We start from the raw sequence: 23,373 nt of genomic DNA, 5'->3' as shown, positions 1-23,373 counted from the left end.
TGAGGCAAAGAAGGCATTGAGTAGTTCAGCCCTTTCTGTGTCCCCTGTTTGCATTTCACCATCTTCTCCTCTGAGTGACCCCACAGTTTCTTTGTTCTTCCTTTTGCTACGAACATACCCATAAAAGCCTTTTTTGTTGCTTTTAACCTCTCTAGCAAGCCTGAGTTCATTCTGTGCTTTAGCTTTTCTGACTTTGTGTCTACATGTGCTGGCTATTTGTTTGAATTCCTCTTTGGTGGTTTCCCCCCTTTTCCATTTTTTGTACACATCCTTTTTTAATCTTAATTCAGTTAAAAGTTCTTTAGATAGCCACCCTGGCTTCTTTAGGCACCTTCCATGTTTCCGTCTCATTGGTATTGCCTGACGTTGTGCTTTTAGTATCTCCCTCTTAACAAACTCCCAGCCATCATGAACTCCCTTTCCTTTTAGTATTGTTGTCCATGGGATCTCACCCAGCACTTCCCTAAGTTTTATGAAGTCAGCTTTCTTAAAGTCAAGAAATTGAGTCCTAGTATGCTTGGCTGCTCCTTTCCGCTGTATAGTAAACTTCAGAAGAGCATGATCACTCGCGCCTAATGATCCTTCCACTTCTACCCCACTAACCAGGTCATCAACATTGGTTAGGACCAGATCTAAAATGGCTGTTCCTCTTGTTGCTTCTCCCACTTTCTGGACAATGAAGTTGTCTGCAAGGCCAGTGAGGAATTTGTTTGACCTTATGCTCTTGGCTGAGTTTGACGTCCAACAAATATCCGGGTAATTGAAGTCCCCCATTACTACTATCTCCCTTCCTTTTGCATGCTTGGCCATCTGTTCCAGGAAGGCATCATCTATGTCCTCCGTTTGGCTTGGGGATCTATAGTAAACTCCCACAATGAGGTCTCTGTTATTCTTCTCAACATACATGGATGTGAGTGGTTGCTTAGGCATTGGTTAGGACTATCTGTCCCCGTGTCTGGGGACAGAACAGACTTCCAGATTCCAGCAAAAGTCAGTGAGGGAAACAATGTTGGGGAGAACTGGAGCTGCGCCACAGGCCCTCAGCTTCTCCCCGCATGCTCCCAGGGGCTTACGCGGCCCGAACCCGATTCCAGGGGTTTGGACAAAAGGATGGCAAGCCCCTGAATTCCTTTAACAGAATTCCCTTGTGGCAGCAGCATTGGAGGGGCAGGTCTAGCCAATCCTTACCCCTCCTCCAACCAATTTTAACTAATGCCTAACCGCAACCTTACAAGTTGCGACGATTTGCTATGCAGTAGGCAAAAACCAAATGGCACCAGCCAATCTGCCAAATGGACAAAATTCCTACCAGGCCCCTGCCCCAACGGCAGACGACCCCATGTCAGGCATAACAAGGTCAACGCACAAGACCCAAATTAAGGGCGGGCGGGCGGGTGATCCAGTGCACGCAGCAAAAGAGAAAGCAGATCGCTGCGAGCACTGTTTAAAAAACCTCTGTTCCCACCCCCAAATTGGTAACATCAAAATTACCCCAGCAACTCAGGCTACCAATCTCTGCCAGAGCTATACCATCCCAAACTGCCTGGCAATAGAGGGGTGTCTTGGCTGGCCCCCACCGCAACATGTGCTCCCTTTTAATGAGAACACGCTTCCCCAATCTTTCAAACTATGGTTTAAAATTCTGAACGTTAGAGGATCAGAAAATGTGACCTACGAATACAGCCTAACAAATCAGGAGGCTTACAGGTTGGGAAATTCAGATATAGCCAAATAAAAGTTGACTTTTAACAGCATCACATATGGGTTAGAATTTTTCCACAGTAATTTGGAAAAGTTTATTTGCTCACAGGCAACTATAGGAAGATTAGTTTGCCTAATTCATATGGTGAAACATGACAATAGGCCTTAGACCAATTCTAAAAACACCAGAATGGGTCTATTCATTCCATTGACTATTTTTAAAAGTGAAGAGTGCAGAGGAATAAATCTGTTTTATCCATTTTTGTGTTTGCGTCACCTAGAAAACACTCCAGTATCCTGGGGAAAGCACTGCTATTCTTGAACTAAAAAGCATTTTGGCACCTTTAAAATGAAAATAAAAACCTTTAGCCACCGGGGAAAGACATCAGATACTGTATTTGTAATTAACCAAGCAAAAGATATGTAAAACAAACAAGGTAACTACAGTAAATGAGAAACCTTATGCTGTCACCTTCTACAGAAAGTTTTCCCACCTTTTTTAGAATTAGTAAAGTTAAAATACACTCATACCTCGGGATAAATGTGCTTCAAGTTAAGTATTTTTGGGTTGCACTCCATGACAACCCGAAGTAACGGAGTGTGCTACTTCTGGGTTTCGCCGCTCATGCATGCGCAGATGGTCAAAATGACGTCACGTGCATGCACTGAAGTGGCGAAACACGGCCTGCTCATGCGCAGACGCAGGTTGTGTTTGCTTCAGGATGCGAACGGGGCTCCAGAACAGATCCCATTCGCATCCCAAGGTTGGGTCTGCTAAAATTTGAAAAGCCATCTATTAAGCTTTTTCCCAATGGCTCCCATGTTCAAAGGCACTTTCTAATACATTTTTGAAGTCTCTTTTCTGGTTGTTGTTTTTTTTAAGCTGAAAGCAAATTACAAAAAAAAGTTACTAATAACATATGTTTAGTGTAACATTAATTTTAGTTTCCCCTTCATGGATCACTGCCTTGCCGTGGCGAAGGGGCTTGAAGAACTCAGAGAAGCTATGAACTACGCCGAGCAGGGCACACAAGATGAACAGGTCATAGTGGAGAGTTTTGACCAAACGTGATCCACCTGGAGTAGGAATCGGCAAGCCACTCCAGTATCCCTGCCAAGAAAACTCCATGGACAAAGACAACAGGCATATAAAAGTTATGACACTGGAAGATGAGCCCCTCAGGTCGGAAGGTGTCCAACATGCTACTGGGGAAGAGCGGAGGACAAGTACAAGTAGATCCAGAGCTGATGAAGCGGCTGGGCCAAAGCCGAAAGGACGCTCAGTTGTGGATATGCATGGAAGCGAAAGGAAAGTCCAATGCTGTAAAGAAAAATATTGCATAGGAACCTGGAATGTAAGAACCATGAACCTGGGTAAGTTGGATGTGGTCAAAAATGAGATGGCAAGAATAAATATTGACATCCTGGGCATCAGTGAGCTAAAATGGACGGGAATGGGCGAATTCAGTTCGGATGACTACCATATCTACTACTGTGGGCAAGAAACCCGTAAGAGAAATGGAATGGCCCTCATAGTCAACAAAAGAGTGGCGAAAGCTGTACTGGGATGCAGTCTCAAAAATGATAGAATGATCTCGATACGAATCCAAGGCAGACCTTTTAACATCACAGTAATCCAAGTTTATGCACCAACTACTGGTGCTGAAGAAACTGAAATTGACCAGTTCTATGAAGACTTACAAAACCTTATCGAAGTGACACCAAAGAAGGATGTTCTGCTCATTATAGGGGATTGGAATGCTAAAGTAGGGAATCAAGAGATAAAAGGAACAACTGGCAAGTTTGGCCTTGGAGATCAAAACGAAGCAGGGCAAAGGCTAATAGAGTTCTGTCAAGAGAACAAGCTGGTCATCACAAACACGCTTTTCCAACAACACAAGAGACGACTCTACACATGGACATCCCCAGATGGGCAACATCGAAATCAGATTGATTATATTCTCTGCAGCCAAAGATGGAGAAGCTCTATACAGTCAGCAAAAACAAGACCTGGAGCTGACTGTGGCTCAGATCATCAGCTCCTTATAGCAAAATTCAAGCTTAAACTGAAGAAAGTAGGAAAAACCACTGGACAGGTAAGATACAATCTAAACCAAATCCCTTATGAATACACAGTGGAAGTGAGGAACAGGTTTAAGGATTTAGATTTGCTGGACAGAGTGCCTGAAGAACTATGGATGGAGGCTCGCAACATTATACAGGAGGCAGCAACTAAAACCATCCCAATGAAAAAGAAATGCAAGAAAGCAAAGTGGCTGTCCAACGAGGCCTTACAAATAGCGGGGGAGAGAAGGCAAGCAAAATGCAAGGGAGATAGTGAAAGATACAGGAAATTGAATGCAGATTTCCAAAGAACAGCAAGGAGAGACAAGAAGGCCTTCTTAAACGAGCAATGCAAAGAAATAGAGGAAAGCAACAGAATGGGAAGAACCAGAGATCTGTTCAAGAAAATCGGAAATATGAAAGGAACATTTCGTACAAAGATTACCATAATAAAGGACAAAAGTGGTAAAGATCTAACTGAAGCAGAAGACATCAAGAAGAGGTGGCAAGAATACACAGAGGAATTATACCAGAAAGATATGGATGTCTCGTACACCCCAGGTAGTGTGGTTGCTGACCTTGAGCCAGACATCCTGGAGAGTGAAGTCAAATGGGCCTTAGAAAGCACTGCAAATAACAAGGCCAGTGGAAGTGATGGTATTCCAGCTGAACTGTTTAAAATTTTAAAAGATGATGCTGTTAAGGTGCTACACTCAATATGCCAGCAAGTTTGGAAAACTCAGCAGTGGCCAGAGGATTGGAGAAGATCAGTCTACATTCCAATCCCAAAGAAAGGCAGTGCCAAAGAATGCTCCAACTACCGCACAATTTCACTCATTTCACATGCTAGCAAGGTTATGCTTAAAATTCTACAAGGAAGGCTCAAGCAGTATGTGGACCGAGAACTCCCAGAAGTGCAAGCTGGATTTAGAAGAGGCAGAGGAACCAGAGACCAAATTGCAAACATGCGCTGGATTATGGAGAAAGCCAGAGAGTTCCAGAAAGACATCTACTTCTGCTTCATTGACTATGCAAAAGCCTTTGACTGTGTTGACCACAGCAAACTATGGCAAGTTCTTAAAGAAATGGGAGTGCCTGATCACCTCATCTGTCTCCTGCGAAATCTCTATGTGGGACAAGAAGCTACAGTTAGAACTGGATATGGAACAACTGATTGGTTCCAAATTGGGAAAGGAGTACGGCAAGGCTGTATATTGTCTCCCTGCTTATTTAACTTATATGCAGAATTCATCATGCGAAAGGCTGGGCTGGATGAATCCCAAGCCGGAATTAAGATTGCCGGAAGAAATATCAACAACCTCAGATATGCAGATGACACAACCTTGATGGCAGAAAGTGAAGAGGAATTAAAGAACCTTTTAATGAGGGTGAAAGAGGAGAGCGCAAAATATGGTCTGAAGCTCAACATCAAAAAAACGAAGATCATGGCCACTGGGCCCATCACCTCCTGGCAAATAGATGGGGAAGAAATGGAGGCAGTGAGAGATTTTACTTTCTTGGGCTCCATGATCACTGCAGATGGTGACAGCAGTCACGAAATTAAAAGACGCCTGCTCCTTGGGAGAAAGGCGATGGCAAACCTAGACAACATCTTAAAAAGCAGAGACATCACCTTGCCAACAAAGGTCCGTATAGTAAAAGCCATGGTTTTCCCAGTAGTGATGTATGGAAGTGAGAGCTGGACCATAAAGAAGGCTGATCGCCGAAGAATTGATGCTTTTGAATTATGGTGCTGGAGGAGACTCTTGAGAGTCCCATGGACTGCAAGAAGATCAAACCTCTCCATTCTGAAGGAAATCAGCCCTGAGAGCTCACTGGAAGGACAGATCGTGAAGCTGAGGCTCCAATACTTTGGCCACCTCATGAGAAGAGAGGACTCCCTGGAAAAGACCCTGATGTTGGGAAAGATGGAGGGCACAAGGAGAAGGGGACGACAGAGAATGAGATGGTTGGATGGTGTTCTTGAAGCTACTAGCATGAGTTTGATCAAACTGCGGGAGGCAGTGGAGGACAGAAGTGCCTGGCGTGCTCTGGTCCATGGGGTCACGAAGAGTCGGACACGACTAAACGACTAAACAACAACAACAATTTTAGTTTACATTGCTGCTCTTCAACAGCCTCACATGGAATGGCTTGTCATAAAAGAGGCAGGGAGGCATTGCTCTCCTGAGTCCTTTGAAAGTTTGCAAAACACAAGTAGCCATTACTGTATCTTGCCAATCCCACATGGTGCTGGATGCCCCAAACTGACTAGTAACCTCCTTTTCACTGCTGTTTTTCCACTTTGCTTGCTAGTTTAATCACTAGCAAAACAGTGGTCCTCTAGCTATACAACTGCCCAAAATAGAGCACTTCTAGAGAACAGAACTGGATAGTTTCCTCAGTGAAATATACTCAGAGTCGCAAAGTGATTTCATGCTCTTTATTCAGCTCATAGTGGTGAGGAGGAATGAATAAAAGTCCCCTCAAAGTATCTGCTTTATATACATTATTTACACAATGGGCTGCACATGATTGGCTAATTCCGGAATTCTACTGTAAGCCAATCAGGTTGTGGATTCACTTCTATCTGGAGCATGATTGGGTGGTTCCTGCCAACCAATCATAGTGCTGCATTGTTCTAGGACCACTCAGACTGCTGCATTCTGAATCCTATTGTTCTAGGACCAATCAGACTGCTGCAGTTTGGATCCTATTCAACTCAGTACATAACACTCAGCCATAGTGTAAAGATGTTCCCTTGACAATTCTCTATTCTGTGTGGCTATTATGGCACAAGATTCTTGTACCTTGCTGAATTGGCACCCATCCAGTGTAGTAGTGAGCAGGCTGTTTCAGAATGAACCATGCATGCATCCTGTCACTACACAGTTGTGTGCTTCTTTCCCTGACAGGACCTAATCTCTTTTCTCCCCACAGGTGGGAAAGCAGCTGGGGGGGAGGATTTTCAGCAGACTAATGGCAGGAAGGATAGGAGTTAAAACAACCCCCCTACTGTTCTCCCCGCTCTTGATCACAGCCTCCTCCAAGGCTGTTTTGCATTAAAGAAACAAATCATCTGGGGAAAGAATCATGCAACTGAGTGTCACATGTAGTTTGAACCTTAAAAAATCATATTGCCTGCAATGAAATGGTCTAATTATAATTTAAAAATAAGAGTTCAACAGTGTTCTCTTAAAGGGCAATTGTTCTCCCCCCCCAAACAGAAGTGAACAGATTTTCTTTTCCTCTCTGTCAATGCAAATTTGGTGGATAGGATTAGGTACTCAGGATGAGATGTATTATAATAGCTTTTCATAATGGAAATCATGGACATCTTAGTGCTGCCAATACAGTTAATGTTGTTGTTGATGAAAAATATTCCCCATCTCTCTCACACCCACACAAAGAATTTGGCTACCCCTTATGATGAATATTCCCTCCCCTTAGCATTGTCTCATCTCCCATGCACTTCCTCATCTCCCACCCACCCCTCTCTCTAAATGAAGTCTGGAGTTCCTCCCCATAGGATTGCTGTATGTCCGATTGCCTCCTTCCTCTGCTGCTTAATTCAAAAACCCTCCCAGCATTGTTCTAGCCCGATTCTGACCCCATTCCTTTTTCCATCACAAGTGTTCTCATCAGCGGCAGGAGCCACCCCACCCTTCCACTCAGTTCAACAGCCCATCATAATTTCCTACCTGTCCTTATAGTTTTTAAGTCTGCAGCAATGTTTTCCACACATCTGAGGATTTAGGAATGTTTCCCCTTTGAACAGAAATCTCTATTTCCTATCATTTGAAGGAAATGCAAAAGTTCACGCTAATCCCAAAAGGGGTCCCCTACTAATTTTAGGCATGTTGGTCTAAAATTATTAAATAATTTATACCTTCCTTTTCAAACCAATGTTTTGGAACAGCTTACATTTAAAGAAACAAATTAAACGATGCTGGAAATCAAACAACACAGTAGAAATGCACAGAGGCATTAAAAAGCAAGGTAAAAAAGCAAATATTTTTTCAAAAAAGAAGTTTAAAAGCACCTATATAAGAAGGGGAAGAAAGGGCATTTGTTAGATCTTCATGAGAAGAGAATTTCATAATTGTGATGTCACCAAGGAGAAGACCCCATTTCTGATAACTACCAATCAGATCTTTGCGAATGGATGAGCCAGAGAGCAAATCTTAAAGTACATGCAAGTTCATATGTTCCACCTCACCCCAGGCCATTTTGGACTTTAAAGGTGGCTGCTAGTATTTAAAATACAAACATATATAACAGCAAATTAAATGTTTATACGGCCATTCAGTTTTAGCCCCTACCTTTCATGCTTCAGGAAGGCTGACAATCTTTTTCATTTTTAAATTAATTTCATGTGTGTATATATATGTTCATTCATCTTTGGCTTGCTAATTAAAGAGAGTAAAATATTTAACTTCAAAATTGTTCCAAAGACTGGTGTTGGTAAGGGGAAGAGATTTCTTGACAACAGCATGGGTACCAGGCAATCAGAAGCATACTGGGTACCCCAGCTTCCTAACTCAAGAAAAAAAATAAACCTTCAAATTGAACACACTCACAAAAAGGCTACACTGCTCTCAGAAGATTACATCTGACTTCACTCTTAGGGAAACGCCAATACATTTTTGAAACTTTTCACTGGTGCATTTTAATCAAGTAAATAAAGATAATGCAACAACTTAGGGGAGTTTCACAAAATATAGTTATTTTCCATACAAGTGAAGTCCTGATCTTCGTAGTGGTTCACTCACATAGACAAACTTTACAATTTGCAGCTTCCAGCCTGCCTGTGTCTTGCCTTTGAGGTTTCTACTTGCCTACATCCAGTCATGTCTAGCCCAAAACATTTTGCTGCCTAAAAAGGAGAGAGAGAAAAACACAAAATGCCCCTTCCATTCCATAAACTGAAATGGAAACATGAAATGGACTGGTATGTGAATCATACTTCTAACACTATGGAAAGGAGAACATCCTCTACTGCAGCTGAAGACAGCTGAGGGACACAAAGCTCTGTCCTCGAACATCTCACTTCAGTTCACCATTCCTCAACCAAATGCAACAGCATCAGGACCCGCATGCATAATAGGAGCAGAACAATGCACACATATGCCTTCTGGCATCTGGCATTTGTAGCCTGGGCTGCCTGCCTCTCAGTTTTCCTGTTCTAATGGTACTGTCTGTGATGCACTGGAACATGACTAGGGAGTACAGGAATACAAGCAGCATCACTAACAGTTCAGGAAAGTGAAAACAGCCTGCAAACATGCTGAGGGGGCATAGCAGGGGTAGACTGTTGTCACTACTTCACCCCCATTGTCTATTGCCTGACACAGTCACCTTACTCTGCCTACAAGTAGTCTGGTCCTGGGTGACAGGATGACAGTCCTCATGGCCAAAATGGCATTCATGGTGGAGCAACTTGTTAAAGAGAAGATTAATACATTCCTGGCAGCATCAACTGAGCGTGCTTTCAACAGCATCTCTTGAGAAAACAAGTAAAAAATATACAAGAAATCAAAAAACAAAACAAGTCTTACCATGAGCCATACGGTGGAACCAGTAGTAACCAAAATCTACTCCAAGGAATGTCAAATACCATGTCCACGGTGAGTCCCATGGCAGTTCCAGAAGTCTGTAGTTGTCCCACACATAGATGTATATTGCCAGCTCAATGGTTATAAACAAAGCTCTGAAATTTGGAAGGCATAGTTCAGAAGAAAATTTCTGAGTTCAACATGTAGCCCAATTCTATGCACATTTATTCAGAAGAGATTTACTCAAAAGCTAGATGAATATGGCTTACTCCCATTGATTGATTGATTAGATTTATTGTGGCCATTGGCCCATATCGAAACAATACATCAGAATTTATCCATAAACAATACAGTTTAAACAGTTCCAAGTTAAAACACCCAAATAGAACCAATTTTACTTTAATTAAGTAAACACTATACACAATAAGCTCCCTCTATATAAACCGTCATTCAGATCCATCAGATTTTGGGGGGTATGCGTCTTAGTTCTGGCACTTATTGATGGTTCTTAAGTTTAGCTAAGCTGTCAGAGACATACAGTGATCCATTTCTCCTCTTTTGAAATAAAACATTAATCAGGTATCTAGTGACTGCAAGGGATCTACTTGTATCTTCGTCGTTTAATAAGTATATTATTTGGGCTTCCTGAGGACCATCAGCAATTCTCGATAAATATGGGGCCAGAAACTTGGACCGTGCAGCCGAATGTAATGGACAAAAGAAGATTATATGATATAACGATTCTGTAGATCCACTTTTACAGTCACAGAGGAGTGAGATCTGACTCCCAAGTAATAGGAGATTGTTGCTTGACTCCATGCCTTTCAGAATCTATCAAGGATCCATTCAGTCTCGTGTGCTATTTAACATCATATGAAACTATTGGACGCAGTCATATGGGGACTTGGAGGGTGGTGTTATCAGTATACCTATGATACGCAGCTCTCTTTCCATTCCTTCAGAATCAGAAAAGGCTGTGTTGGACAAGTATGTGGAGGCAGTGACAAATGAGGCATATAAAGCTCTAAATGGCTTGGGACCCAAGTACCTAAAATATTCCTCTCAACCATTTCAAACCCCACAATCAACAAGTGAGGCCTTTTTGGCAGTGCTGCCACCTGCACTACTCAGTTGCATCACTTTTTCAGTGATAGTTCCCCATTTGTGGAATGCCCTCCCTATTGAGTTGTAGGTCTCCATCATTACTAATGCTCAGGAGGAATTTGAAAACATTTCAGTATTTGGTGGCTGAAGAATACTGCTCCTCCCTGAGATCATTTGATGGAGTACTTTTTAAACTGTAATTGTTTTTAGAATGTTTTAACTGAATAATAAAGTTTTTTGTTTTTAACTTGCGGATCTGTTTTCCACCCAGGGCTCCTTCAGGAGGAAACACAGGATATAAATTCAGTAAATAAATACCGGTAAATATTGTAGAAAAACAGTGAAAGAACACTTGCTGAAGCAATAAACACAAATTCATAAGGAATGCAAAAAAAGGTGAAGATAAATTATTCAAAATCAAATCAACAGGGCCCTATGAAACTGAATCTACAGAAGCAGTGGCACAATGAGCAGAGGCAACATTAAAGAGTCAAAAAATGACAAACAAGACAAATAAGTGCAGTCAGCATATTAGATTGCTGCTACTGTGGTGCTGGAGGCTTAAGCTGACCCAAAATTACGTGTAAGGCTCTGCGCACCTGATTCCTCTAGCTACAAAGAATCACTATGATCAAAGTGTGTTAACACTAAACTATTATTTGGGAAATGCATTGGCAATGTTTCCTAGTTACAATTCCAAAAGCCAAAAAGAATTCAAAAAGAGTATGAGAGGACCCTCTTTCACCTCTGGCTGTCATAGTCCACCTGTGCCTCACTCATAGCCCTCCAACAGCTGTCCTGATTTTCCACTCAAGATATCTGTTTAACTTCACTTTGGCAGTTGATGGACCGAGAATTTCCATGCAACTTTCAATGGTAGGTGAACCTGCCATTTTCTAAGGCAAAACACCTGGAAGATGTTTAATTTTCATAAGAGTCCTGTTCTTCAGATATTGTTAAAGATGATTTTATATGACCAACCATATTTTTACAATTTATAGCATGCAGCATTTGCAAGTCTTAGCTTAAATTCTTAATCATACAGACAACTGGCGAGAAGAGAACCAATGCTAGTCTAAAGGGAACAAAAAAAGTATTCTCAACATCATTTCACTGCCCAGGAAATGAAAAAAAAAAGGGGGGGATCCAGCAACACAATGTTATCATTTATTGGCCACTATCCAGTGAATAGTTACATGGACTTAAGCCCTATTGAATCAAAAGGGCTTAAGAGTGCCTGACTCTGTGTTGGATTGTGGCCACTGGATACTGTTTTCTCACTTTGGCCTTGTTAATAAAAGAAATGTAATGCTTTTGCAGCATATCCAGAAATATGAACAGATACGTTTCCTCCATTTTTATGAACTTTCATTTTGCCCTTGAGTCCTTTTTTCCATGGGTTGTAGCCAGAGTGTAAAATTCAGACTAACTGCAAAGAAATGATTTTGTTTTGGTTTTAAAAGTCACGCAAGTAAATTCTGCATATTTTTCATTCATCATTGGATTACAAAAAAATGAAACATAATAGCTAAAATTGTAAGAATAATTGATTGTATCACAAAAAGCATCAGCAGTTACTTATATTTTTTTGTATATTTTATGAAAGTCATCAACCTAGCAGTTATTTAATGCTTACTCTTCCCCCCAAAAAAACAAAAAACTTTCCACTCCCCCCTTCAATGAGGGTTTCAAGAAAAAAATGGAGGCTAATTAAGCTGATTATTTATCTGGAACTAAGCTCCTTTGCGTAAATGGCACTTGCTCCAAGTAAGATGATTATAATCAGAAGCTCTGACAAATTTCCATTGCAAAATAGTAGGAAAATTCACTAACATTACAACTTGGTTTTAATTTCTACCTATTTTGGAGTAATATAGCCTTATATGCAATTCTGCAAAAGGTTAGATAAATAATGTGTTAAAAATCCATAAATTGCTGTCTAGTTTTGTGGAATAAAGGAAAGGAAGCTACTAGGAAACGTTGGATCTTCAAAGACTAAAATCAAGTAGATATGACACAAATAAAATATGAGATAGGAAATCCAAGGGTCACCAACCTTTTTGGATTAAGTGTGCACATTGTGAATCTTGTATCTGCTGTGGAGCACAAAATGGCTGCCATGGAGAGCATGGAATAACACAGAATTAGAAAGACAGCCACCCTTTACCACCTTATACTTACCATGAGCAGCTACGTATGTTCTGCTGGTTCTGATTATGGAGTGAAATCTCGCTCTTGTGCTCTCGCTCACTCTCTCTCTCTCGCTCACACACACACACACACACAAACACACTGTTCTTGTCTAATAACAACAGGCAGCATTCCTCAGCGCAAGGGAAATATTTATTTAATAAAATGTATACAGCACTTGACTGTAAAAAACAAACAAACCTCAACGTGGTTTACAAAGATACAAGCTGGCCACACCACGTATTTCACAGAAATTGCTTAGAAGTCACCAGCACACACCATAACTAAGTCTACAGACTTACTTTAAAATTGAAATTTACATTTCTCAATGGGAAAACGACTAGAAAAAGTAAAAAAACAAGATTTCCTAATGTTTTCTCTACGAAAAAGGAGGGAGAAGCAGCAGCCTTTGGAAACCTCAGGTTGAAAAAGGAAAAGTGCTTGCCTGCAATCTGAAATCCCCTTTTTATTTTTTGGACAGTTGCCAGCTCTCGAGCTGACAACCAATTTATTACTCTGTCAACCAACTTATTAGAGTTGACACAAATCGAGTTGAAATATGCTTGACATGCTAGAGTCAAGGCTTTTTCTCCCTTTTCACACTCCAATACAAAGCCAAACTTTCCGCAAGGTGGCGGAAAGGGGAAGGAAGGAGTGGGAGTTCTATTCCCTGACTTCGCTCAGGAAGGCAAATATGATCCACTTCTACCCTCAATATGCAAAACTGGCTATGAAGTAACCTTAGGCTAAGAGCAATTCACAAAAATGGCAGAGTTTTGAATATTATTAGCAGAGCCTAGTAAACGCTTGCTTATTGTTATTTTAAATCTGTGCTGTTTCCCTTAAAAATAAAGAAAAGCTCCAACCAACACAAAAAGATGTACCATTGTTTTCAATGGTAGGTGTATAAAGAATTGCAGCCCTTATAGGTTAAATGACTTTCAGCTATTTAAAAAGTGAATATGAAACAGCTGCATAATTTTAAAGGTTATCAACAAAGGAAGATGTAGAATCACACATAATAAAAATTCCAATAGGAATTTCCCCTCTTTTTGTAGTCAATACAGTGTGGAGAGTTATATTAAGTTGACAGGATTAACTATATCTTGTTCTGGTTTTAGGAATGGAAATCTTCATTGCAGGCATGGCTAAAAAGAAAAAATATTACGGTAAGTGCACAGCCTAAATACAAAAGCATATTGGCAAACCAACTGAAAGGTATTTTCTGATACTTCATTGCAGGCTGCAATCCTATATTTTTCCATGGAAGTTCATTCCTTTCAAATAAATAAGGTGAGTTTAGGATCTGAATATAAGAAAATATATACATAAACACTTCACATTTACCAAAATGTTATTGTGAACATTTACTTGTAGTTCTTAATTTCATGGGGGGAAATGAACCAATATAAGAAATAGTGCATTAACTGTAGGTGATATTCATATCTAGCATATATATACCGGTAGTTATTTCCGGAGAAATGAGTATTGTTTTGCTTGGTTCACTGAAAACTTTTCAAGATTTTAGGCAAGTTTTATTTGTAATTTATTTTTTAGTGTCAAGGTTTTCAGAACCATCTACTTGCAGAAGGGAACAGCTCCATTGAGTTCAGTGAGACTTATTCCCAAGAACTGAGCTTTAATGTTTCAATCCCGTTTCCATTTCTAAAGTGATTTTTAAAAAGTTTAAAGCTTTACATTTACATGAATTTTAAATGTCTCTTAAATTATCCTTAAGCAACTTACTATTCTTGTTTTCATTCAATTCTTACTTGGAAGCAAGTCCCACTGTGTCCAATAGACCTTACTTACTAAAAGTTTTTAGGATTGCAGCCGCAATACTCTTCCTCCTTTTAAGAGAATTTAAAAGTTGCATTACATACTTAAATTTTAAATCCCTGGCTTCAAATTTCTTCACAGCAACTAAAAAGGTATTCTTATTATATGTCTGAAGATCTGTTCCAACTACAGGTTTGATGTATTGCAAGTCACCATTTTAATACTAATCACATGCTTTCCAAGGAAGTGGGAAACTTTCTCCTGTTAGCCGAGAAGATGAAAATTAGTCCCTAGGAGAGGATATCATCAATAGTGCGTTAATCTAACCCTCAGCTGTTAATGATTTACACTACTATTTCCCCAGATACAGTGAGCTCCGCTGAAATATTATTTTAACAGTTTCAGTCAAACTTCCTTACTATGTGTTTGTTGGGGGGGAAGGCTGCCTGAAGCTCTAATGGAAGGAACTTACTATTTTTTTGTTTGCTTGCTTTTTAGGATAAAAAATGACAAAGGAATGTTTTAATTTTTAATCCTGTTAGCTTTTCCCCTCTGCTACTCATAACTCATCTAGAACAATGGATAATGTTTGGTCAACTGTTTAATAAAGGGATAGGGAACTTCTGGTCCTCCAGATGTTGCTGGACTACAACTACCATGATCCCTAACCATTGGCCATGCTGGCTGGGGCTGAAGGAAGCTGGAGTCCAACTGCAGGGCCATAAGTTTCATGTACCAAACTATGACTTGTGCTTACCAAGCACAAATCAATTTGCTGGTTCAGATGTAAAGTCAAGTATGAACTAAAGTAGTCGTACCTAATTTTACCAAAGCATGCAAGGGAAGCAGCATGTGGAACATGTGCAGAGGAAGGCAACCAAGATGATCAAGGGTCTGGAAATCAAGCCTTAGGAGGAATGGTTGAGGGAGCTGGGTATGTTAACATTACTGTATTTTAATATTCTGTTGAAAGCCGCCCAGAGTGGCTGGGGAAGCCCAGCCAGATGGGCAGGGTATAAATAATAAATTATTATTAGTATTAACCTGGAAAATAGGAGGCTGGGAAGAGAAATGATAGTCATCTTCAAATGTTTAAAGAGTTGTCACACATGGAAGGGGCAACAAGCTTGTTTCCTCCTGCTCCGGAGACTAGGAACCAAACCAATGGATTCAAGTTACAAGAAAGGAGATTCTAACTAACCATCAGGACTTTCTGACAATAAGACCTGTTTGACAATGGAATGGATTCCTTCAGAAAGCTTTCAGCACGTGCCAGAACTGCATTACTGTTGGTGCATGCTTTATTTCTAGAGCGAGACCATCCCAAAAGTCAATACCATCACAGCGAAATCCCTCTTCATCATTAATGCCAGATGGATGTCTGCAGGCTGTGCCCCAAAAGGAGGCCTCTGTGAATGAACTTAGTGACTGGACAGATATGTGTTGGAGAAGGTGTTTGCTCAGATAACCCAGGCCCTAGTTATTTAGGGTCTTTTAAGTTAACATCTAAACCTTAAACTAGGGTCAGTTGCAAATCTGGACACTGGCGTAGTTCTGTTAACAATTACATGGCCATGGCAAGACACATCACTCAGCAACCCAGCAGCTGCATTCTGCACCTTCAAATATTAAGGGAAGCCCCACATAGACTATTACAGTAATATAGTCTCAAGGATACCAATGCATGGTTCATTGTAGCCAAAGTGGATAAAAAGCAATCCTCACCATTACAACCACAGGAACTTCCAGCAACAATGATGGATCCCCCATGGCAGCCATTTTGTGTTATGCCATGTCCTCCACGATAGCCATGTTGTGACTGGTACTCACAGCACTTTCTCAAAATTCAAAATGTGCCCAATGGTCCAAAAAGGTTATCAACCCCTGATTTAAACTAGTCTATTTAGTCGTTTACAAATACTTTCAGATGCAGATGTTGAAAACCAGTTCCTGCAAAACTACGTATTGTATTAACAGCTGCATGCCTCAATGGCCTAGTTTGTATGTTACATTAACCCATAATAAAATAAATTTTGGTTTAATGTGCTCACTGCTTAAGCAGTAGGTGCTTTGCTCCTTCCACACTCCTGGTGTTGCTGCGCTGCCAAGAAGCAAACCATGGTCTGGCTTAACATTACATTCAAACCCAGGCTCATTGTTGCTGTATGAGCAGTAGCCAAGGTCTGTTCTTAGCTTACAACAAGTGGAGAAGAATAAAACACAAGCCTAGCTTTGGAGGTAACACTGATTGTTTCCCTGCAGTGCAGTGGCAGCAGGAGGAGAAGCTAAATGCCTTCAATTTCACACTGCACTTTCACAACCAACCCAACCTACCAGCTTTTTTGTGCTAGTGAAAGCTAGTATTTGCCATAGGGGATTATTTTCCCCTAAACATGAATCAGCCAAACCACGCAATTGAGAGGACTCACTCTGGAAGTCGAGACAGGATCCCTGCAGAGAGACTTGCTATGCTGTCATTGACCCGAGCTGATGATCCCTTCTGAGCCCACTTAACAATAAACTCTAGAAAAATCAGGGTAATGAACCATGGAGTTGCCTAAAATGAAAAAGAAACACAAAAACAAGATAGTCAACAATAAAAGACGACAGAGTGCTTATTTTGTAGTAAAGATTTATTCTTGAAACCACATTATTTTTGCTATCATCGCATCTGCATATTGTAGTTTTGCAGGAGTATTGCTGTTGGTTGATTTTTTTTATTTTGTATTACATAAAAAACTCAGTAACAATGTACCATATTTATTTTCAGTACAGACAATATAGCTGAGTCATCAAGAGACAGGAGATCAAGTGAAATGTCTGAAGGTGTGAAACCAATCCTAACTTGAACATGACATTTATGAAGAAAATTGTATTTTAAAAACATATGAGCTTTCAAGAAAATATAGGTATTGTGTTCTTCTGACCAATCCATGAAATTAGAATATATATATTAAAAAACTTGTATGAAAAATGCCATTTAGCACGGTGAAAGGGAAAATAAACTGAAAATTGCCTTCTGGGAAATTTCTCCATTGAGTAAGTCTGCCCTTGCTTCTGTTTTACACTGTTAAAAACTCCTCTGCAGCAAAAGACTTTATCAGTGTACTGTTTCTGAATCAACTGTATTTAGAGCTGGTAGTTCATAGGTACCGCAGTTATTCCACACTGCAAGCTATATTGATGAGGCTGAGTAGACTCAGGGATCTAATTTTCCATAAAAGTTCATAGCAGATGTAGAATTTATGTTCCCAGATCCAAATCTTATTCTAGCACTTTTCACATGTGGGGGTGAGGAGAGGAGGATCACACATGATGCTATTACTCCCAACCGCCACACACTCAATACAATGTGTGTGTAGATCCTACAATTCATATATATCACATTTTCTAGTGACCAAGAACCCTGGAAAAGCAGGTTTGAATTTACAAATAGGCCATTAATCCAGCTCATCCACTGTAGCAGCAGCTTTCGAAGATCTCAGACAGGGAACTTTCCCAAGCCTTTACCCTTTAAGATTTTGTGTTCTCCTCCTATCACAGAGAAACTGAATCCCCATTGCAGAATGCCATTCCAGAACTAGGGCTGGGATAGATAAATGATATAGTGAGATGAGAGAGCAAGCTAATAGTCTGATCCTATGGGTGGGCTAGTCCTATTGAACTAACTTTTATTTAGAGCAGACCCACTGAAATTAATGGTCATGACTTAGGCCCATTAATTTCAGTGGGTCTACTCCAAGTAAAGATTAAATGAATACAAATAATTGAATTCAATGAGACTTGCCCAGGTATGTGTGCTTATTGTGGGAACCTGGGTGCTCCACTTTACTCAGGCTTTTGACACTTGAGATATAAATATTTTAGGACCTACCTTATTTCTGCGCTTGTAAGTTGTTTTAAAGTATTTTTAATGTTGTGTTTTAATTGTAGCCCCTCCTGGGACCTTGGGGTAAAGGCCAGGTAAACAATAAAATATACTTTCCCCCCAGCATTCACCCAACACTTGGTATTAAAATGCCAGTCCATATTTGTTTCCCCTTTTTATTTGGGCTTCCTCAGAATTTCCTGTATCATTCTTATTGAAACCTGGTGCCAACCAGCTTCCTGCAACGTTAAGCTCCAATTCATTTCAGGCCACAGTCAGGGCCAGGAAGACAGGAAGCTGCCTTAGGCCCAGTCAGAACAGTGGGCTGCCTAGCATGGGCAAAGCTATTGAAAAGCATTGAAAGTATTCAATCAACTGAGGTTTTCCCCCAACCAACCAACCAACACATGCCCCCCCCCGTACTGGGAGGGGGGTATTTTTTTTACCTGTAATTTCCCCACAAAACGTCATCAACTTTAGAGGGTGACCCGACTGTCTTCCCCAACAAAAATCCTGGCTACCCCCATGCTGCCCTGGTCCAATGTTTCGGACATGGGAGTCTCTCCCAGTCCCTACCTGGAGATGCTGAGGACTGAACCTGGGGCCTTTTTACATGCAAAGTGTGTACCATAGGCAGGGGGGGCAACTTGAATAAAATACTGGGGGGAGGCAGGTAATCCCCACCCCGAAAAATATATAAGGCACCATATGAACAGCAATGCCAAGGGCTTTTTTCCCAGTGGGCGCCATTTTTTCTGGTGGGCGCCATGGTCATTCTAAGGGAACAAGGGAGAAATCTGGCCCTTCTTTTTCTAGGAAAATGGTGCTGGCGATGTCCATTAATTGGAGTGGGGGGCTCAAATATTTGATTGGGGGCGAAGACACCCCGGCCCCCTGGCTCCTAGGGCCCCATGTGATAGGAATTTTGAGATCTTAGATATATGGTAATGTTCATAAGTGTACCCAGATCAGCACAGGAAGAGCGACCTGGAACTATTTTGATTCCTAAACTGAGCAAATGTTTTCTCTGCAAGGTCCAAGTGGGAAACCTCCCCATTGTCTCTTTCCTCACAAATCCTGTCTCAAGGGCACATTTAAGATATGAATAGGGTGTGAGCCTGTGACCTGGCCCACTAAGTATTTAACATTACAAAAGACAAATTTCAAATTTCTGTTTTAGACCGCCTTTTCTGTGATGTAGGTATGATGTATCTGAGGGGTGGTCTTAGATTACACCCCTTCCGTGATGTATGTATGTAGGTTTCTGGGGGTGGTCTTGATCTACAGGGTGGCAATTTCAAAAGTCTTTATAAGGCCTTGCGCGCCATTGTTCTGGGTCCCTCCTCTCTCCTGCGTGTGAGGGGAGCACCCTGTTGCAACAGATCCATAAAGATCAAGCTTACTAGCTGCTTTGCTTCTCAATATTCTCTGGTTGGCCTCTGCTATCTTCTCCTACCAATAGGGAACCTATATAAGGACTCTATATGGGCTCTTGGATACCCCATATGGGGAAAAGGGCCATTTTTGATTACAACACCCAGGGCTGCCCCACAAGACACAGAACAGCTCCCCCCAAAGAGCCTTTGTTTTCGCCTCACCCCTGAGGTAAAACTCAACCCTGGGCTTCTCTATGGCAGCCCAAGAGCCCTTGCCACGACGTGTGTTCCACAGCCCAAAGCACAGGCTGCTTCCTCGGGGTTCGTGCATTGTTGGGGGGGGGGAGGGAGGAGATGGGTCGCAGTAAAACCCCCTCAGGTAAAAAAGCCAAGCGAGGCCAAGGCCGCCTCCTCCGAGCTGCGCTTGGCTCACCTGGTCCGTGTAATCGGGCACCTCCTCGAGGGCGCAGAAGGAGCTCTCGTTGGGCGTGAGGGCGTAGAAGAGGCCGCGGAGCTGCTGGGAGGCGGGGAGCGAAGAAGCCGCCATGCCTTGGCTGCGCTCGCCTTGTTTGCGCAGCTGCTGCTGACAACGACGCCGGCCGCCTTTCCCCCCCTCCTGAGGAGAGGCGCGAGCCCAAGGCGAAGAGCAGCAGAGAGGATATGAGCCCGGCGCTCCCTTCTTAGGGGAAAGTTCAACTTATCGGGGGAGGGGAGGAGAGAGAGCGAGCGAGAGCGAGAGCGAGAGCAGCGCTCGCTCCGTCTTTCCTCGCTAGCCTTTGGGGTTAGTAGTGTCAAGGCCGCGGCCGGCGCGCTGCCAGCCCGGGCCCCGCGCCAGGCGTTGAGGCAAACAACCTGAGGGCAGGAGATCGATGAGCTGCGCGAGTTAAGCGAGCTCTGCGGCTTCTGGAAGCGGGGCTGCGGCGGGTGACCCATCAGCTGAGGAGCGGCTCTCGAACCGCCGCCACGGCCTCCTCCTCGCCTCAGGGTCTCGCGTTACGAAAGTTGGCCGCCACCCTGGCTTTCCCCTCCGGCGTAACTAGGCGCGCTTATCTGACACACCTGAACAACTTTGCAGGCTGCTTCTCTTATCCTCGCAGCATCAGCATCACTTTCTGTTCTGCCGCCCATGCTGGCCTTCCAGGAACATAATTCTCCTTCTTTGGCGATCGCTCCTAGCCGAGTAAGATTGTCTTCCATGGAAACAGTCTTAACAGTGAGCCTGCGACTGACTGTGGAGGCCAATTCTGGATCCACACGTCCTTCCACAGTGGGGACATAGTTTTCTGGGTGGGAGTTGATCAGGGCGAGGGTTTGCCAAATGTGCCTTCCTCTTAGCTTGTTTCTCCTTCTCGCCCTGAGTTTGTGCATCTTCAAAGTCCACAACACCTTTGGTAAAGGCTGTTCTCCAATTGGACTGCTGGCAGGCAAGTGTTTCCCAATTGTTAGTGTTTATACTACATTTTTTAAAAATATACAAGCATTCCCTGACCCTGTCTCCCCTGATTCCACTTCCTTTATTTATTGGCATTCTAATGGGCAGTTCTTTTGATGCACTAGTGCAGGCATAGGCAAACTCGGCCCTCCAGCTGTTTTGGGACTACAATTTCCATCATCCCTAGCTAACTGGACCAGTGGTCAGGGATGATGGGAGTTGTAGTCCTAAAACAGCTGGAGGGCCAAGTTTGCCTATGCCTGCACTAGTGGTTTGAAGCGCTAATGGTTAATCCCCCACCAGGCATCACCTAACAAAGGAATTCACCTGACTTCATCAACACCTGTTGATTGACTAGGATTTAAGACAATTTTGACTTTCTTGTTATTTATTAAATTTGTATACTAACTCACACTTGGGACGTTGTTAATATACAAATTTAATAAATGATAATAATAACTGCCCCATACCTTCAGGTTAATTAACTCTTCACATGCTAATTGCGGGTGCTCAGATCCATACATCCCAATACACCTGGATCTTGATTACATTTGCCTGCACTGGGCCAGTTGCTGCAACAGTGACCAGCAATGGAAGGCAAGTGGAGTTAGGGGTGCCAAATTTTGGTGTTTCACAGGGCACCGCTGAAATTTTGAAGCCTAAAGTCAGATGCCTGCCTCCTGTCCACACAGAGAGAAAGTAGAGAAATGGGGTTACACTGTAGTATTGCCAGTTTTGTTTTGTTTTTGAGAGGCACCGTAGCTGCAACAATAACAACTTTAAAAGCTTTAATTTGTTACATTACAAAGACAGTGTATTCTAAGGTTGCTTCCAGACTGCTGTTTATTTAGCATTCTGATTTGTTTGCACGAAGCTTGCAGGGAGGGTTATATAACGTCACTGTTTATTGAGCATTCGTTCTGATTTGTGGGAGAAAATATAAGAGACTGCATCAAGCATTTTCAGTGCACAATTTCTAGTGCATTTCCCCATCACTTTATTTGCTTCAAAAAGTATTTTAATTTATTTATTTTTAAAAATGTAAATGGGTTTATTTTGCAAAAGCACCAAATCTACTTTAATTGTGAAATTTGATGGTGATGCAATGCAACTGAATCCCACCCCAAAAATACCAATTGTGTTGAAGTGACCTAAGAAAGTAGTGTTTAATGTTCTGATGCAATCATTTTCTCACTATCTGACAACATGTTCCTTATTTTATAGCACTTTGATCTTGCGTCTTGCTCCTCTTGCTTGCTGTCTTGCTGGGAAGCACAGCAATAGGAATTGAATCCAGAAGCAGGTACAATTCTTTGATGTGCTGCCATGTAAGTAGACCTTGTGCTAAAGAATAAGTACCCTGTTATGGTTTCATCACTGCATTTGCTGTCTCAGCTGTTAATCTGAGTCCAGATTAGGTTTGTCAACATGGCAACGTGGAAGGAAATAACTTTGCTTCTTGAAAATATGATGCTGCACAAAGCTTTGAGACAAAGATAAGTAACAGAGAGGGTATGTATAAGGAATGTTTACAGTTGGAATTAAAGGAAATTCCTCTCAGATTACAGAAGGCAAGCAATAATATCTGCAAATTTTCATTGATTTTTCCATATCAGTTACAAAATGTTTAAGAGTAACAATAAAATGAATCGACCGATCTTCCTGCTTTGCTGGAGTATTTTATTTCTCATCATACAGCTGCTGTAGACCAACATTGTGATGATTCTTGGTAGATGCAGAATTGATACTTGATAAGTCAATTATTACCTTAAACAACTTCTAAGAGGTTCAGTAAACTGGTTATCACAAGGTACACATAAGCTATGTTGCTCTCTGCTCATCCAAACAATAAAATAGAATACAGACTGAGCATGTGCATATTGACACAGTAGACTCAGAGTCCATTTTAGAAAATAACTAGAGATGTTTGAACAGAACAGAACTGAACTGAACTGGGGTTCAGGAGCCCCTTCTGTGCTCCAAATAAGAACATCATATTCACTTATCTTTACACCTTTACTTCAGCCCTTTTATCTATATTATGAGGTTCATTTTGATTCTATGGGGGTAAAGTCCCTGTGTCATGACAATAAATGCATGGTTACGTTTTAATGTGTACTGTATTTGTAAACTGCTCTGTGAATAATGTCTCTTTAAAAGCAGCTCAGGTGAAACTTACTGCAAAAGTTCAAATGGGCTCAAAAGTATACAACAAATCATGTTGAAAATGCAGATAATAAAAAGACTATGTGTATAAAACACTGTGAATAAAAGCAAGAATCAATGATTTTTAAATTAGATTAA

At 41.6% G+C, this 23,373-nt stretch overlaps 1 protein-coding gene across 2 annotated transcripts in view; it reads right to left on the bottom strand.

The window, feature by feature from the left end:
• The window catches only part of AGMO (alkylglycerol monooxygenase), a 135,244-nt gene extending 114,942 nt beyond the window's left edge, over window positions 1-20,302 (bottom strand). Inside the window, exons 1-3 of one of the 2 annotated variants that reach the window (XM_082193962.1) lie at window positions 20,071-20,302; window positions 16,823-16,950; window positions 9,324-9,475 (exon numbers count right to left, since the gene is read on the bottom strand). In XM_082193962.1, the coding sequence (XP_082050088.1) occupies window positions 9,324-9,475; window positions 16,823-16,950; window positions 20,071-20,184 (394 nt within the window). In that variant the 5' untranslated portion in view covers window positions 20,185-20,302. The remainder of the gene's footprint in view (window positions 1-9,323; window positions 9,476-16,822; window positions 16,951-20,070) is intronic. The other variant, XM_082193963.1, reaches the window with a different exon arrangement.
• Between the last annotated feature and the right edge of the window lie 3,071 nt (window positions 20,303-23,373).

The sequence above is a fragment of the Podarcis vaucheri genome (genome assembly GCF_965113315.1).
Source record: "Podarcis vaucheri genome assembly, chromosome: 12".
Lineage (NCBI taxonomy): Eukaryota > Metazoa > Chordata > Lepidosauria > Squamata > Lacertidae > Podarcis > Podarcis vaucheri.
Note: the sequence above shows the minus strand (reverse complement) of the source record. Positions and strands in the feature narration are given on the sequence as shown.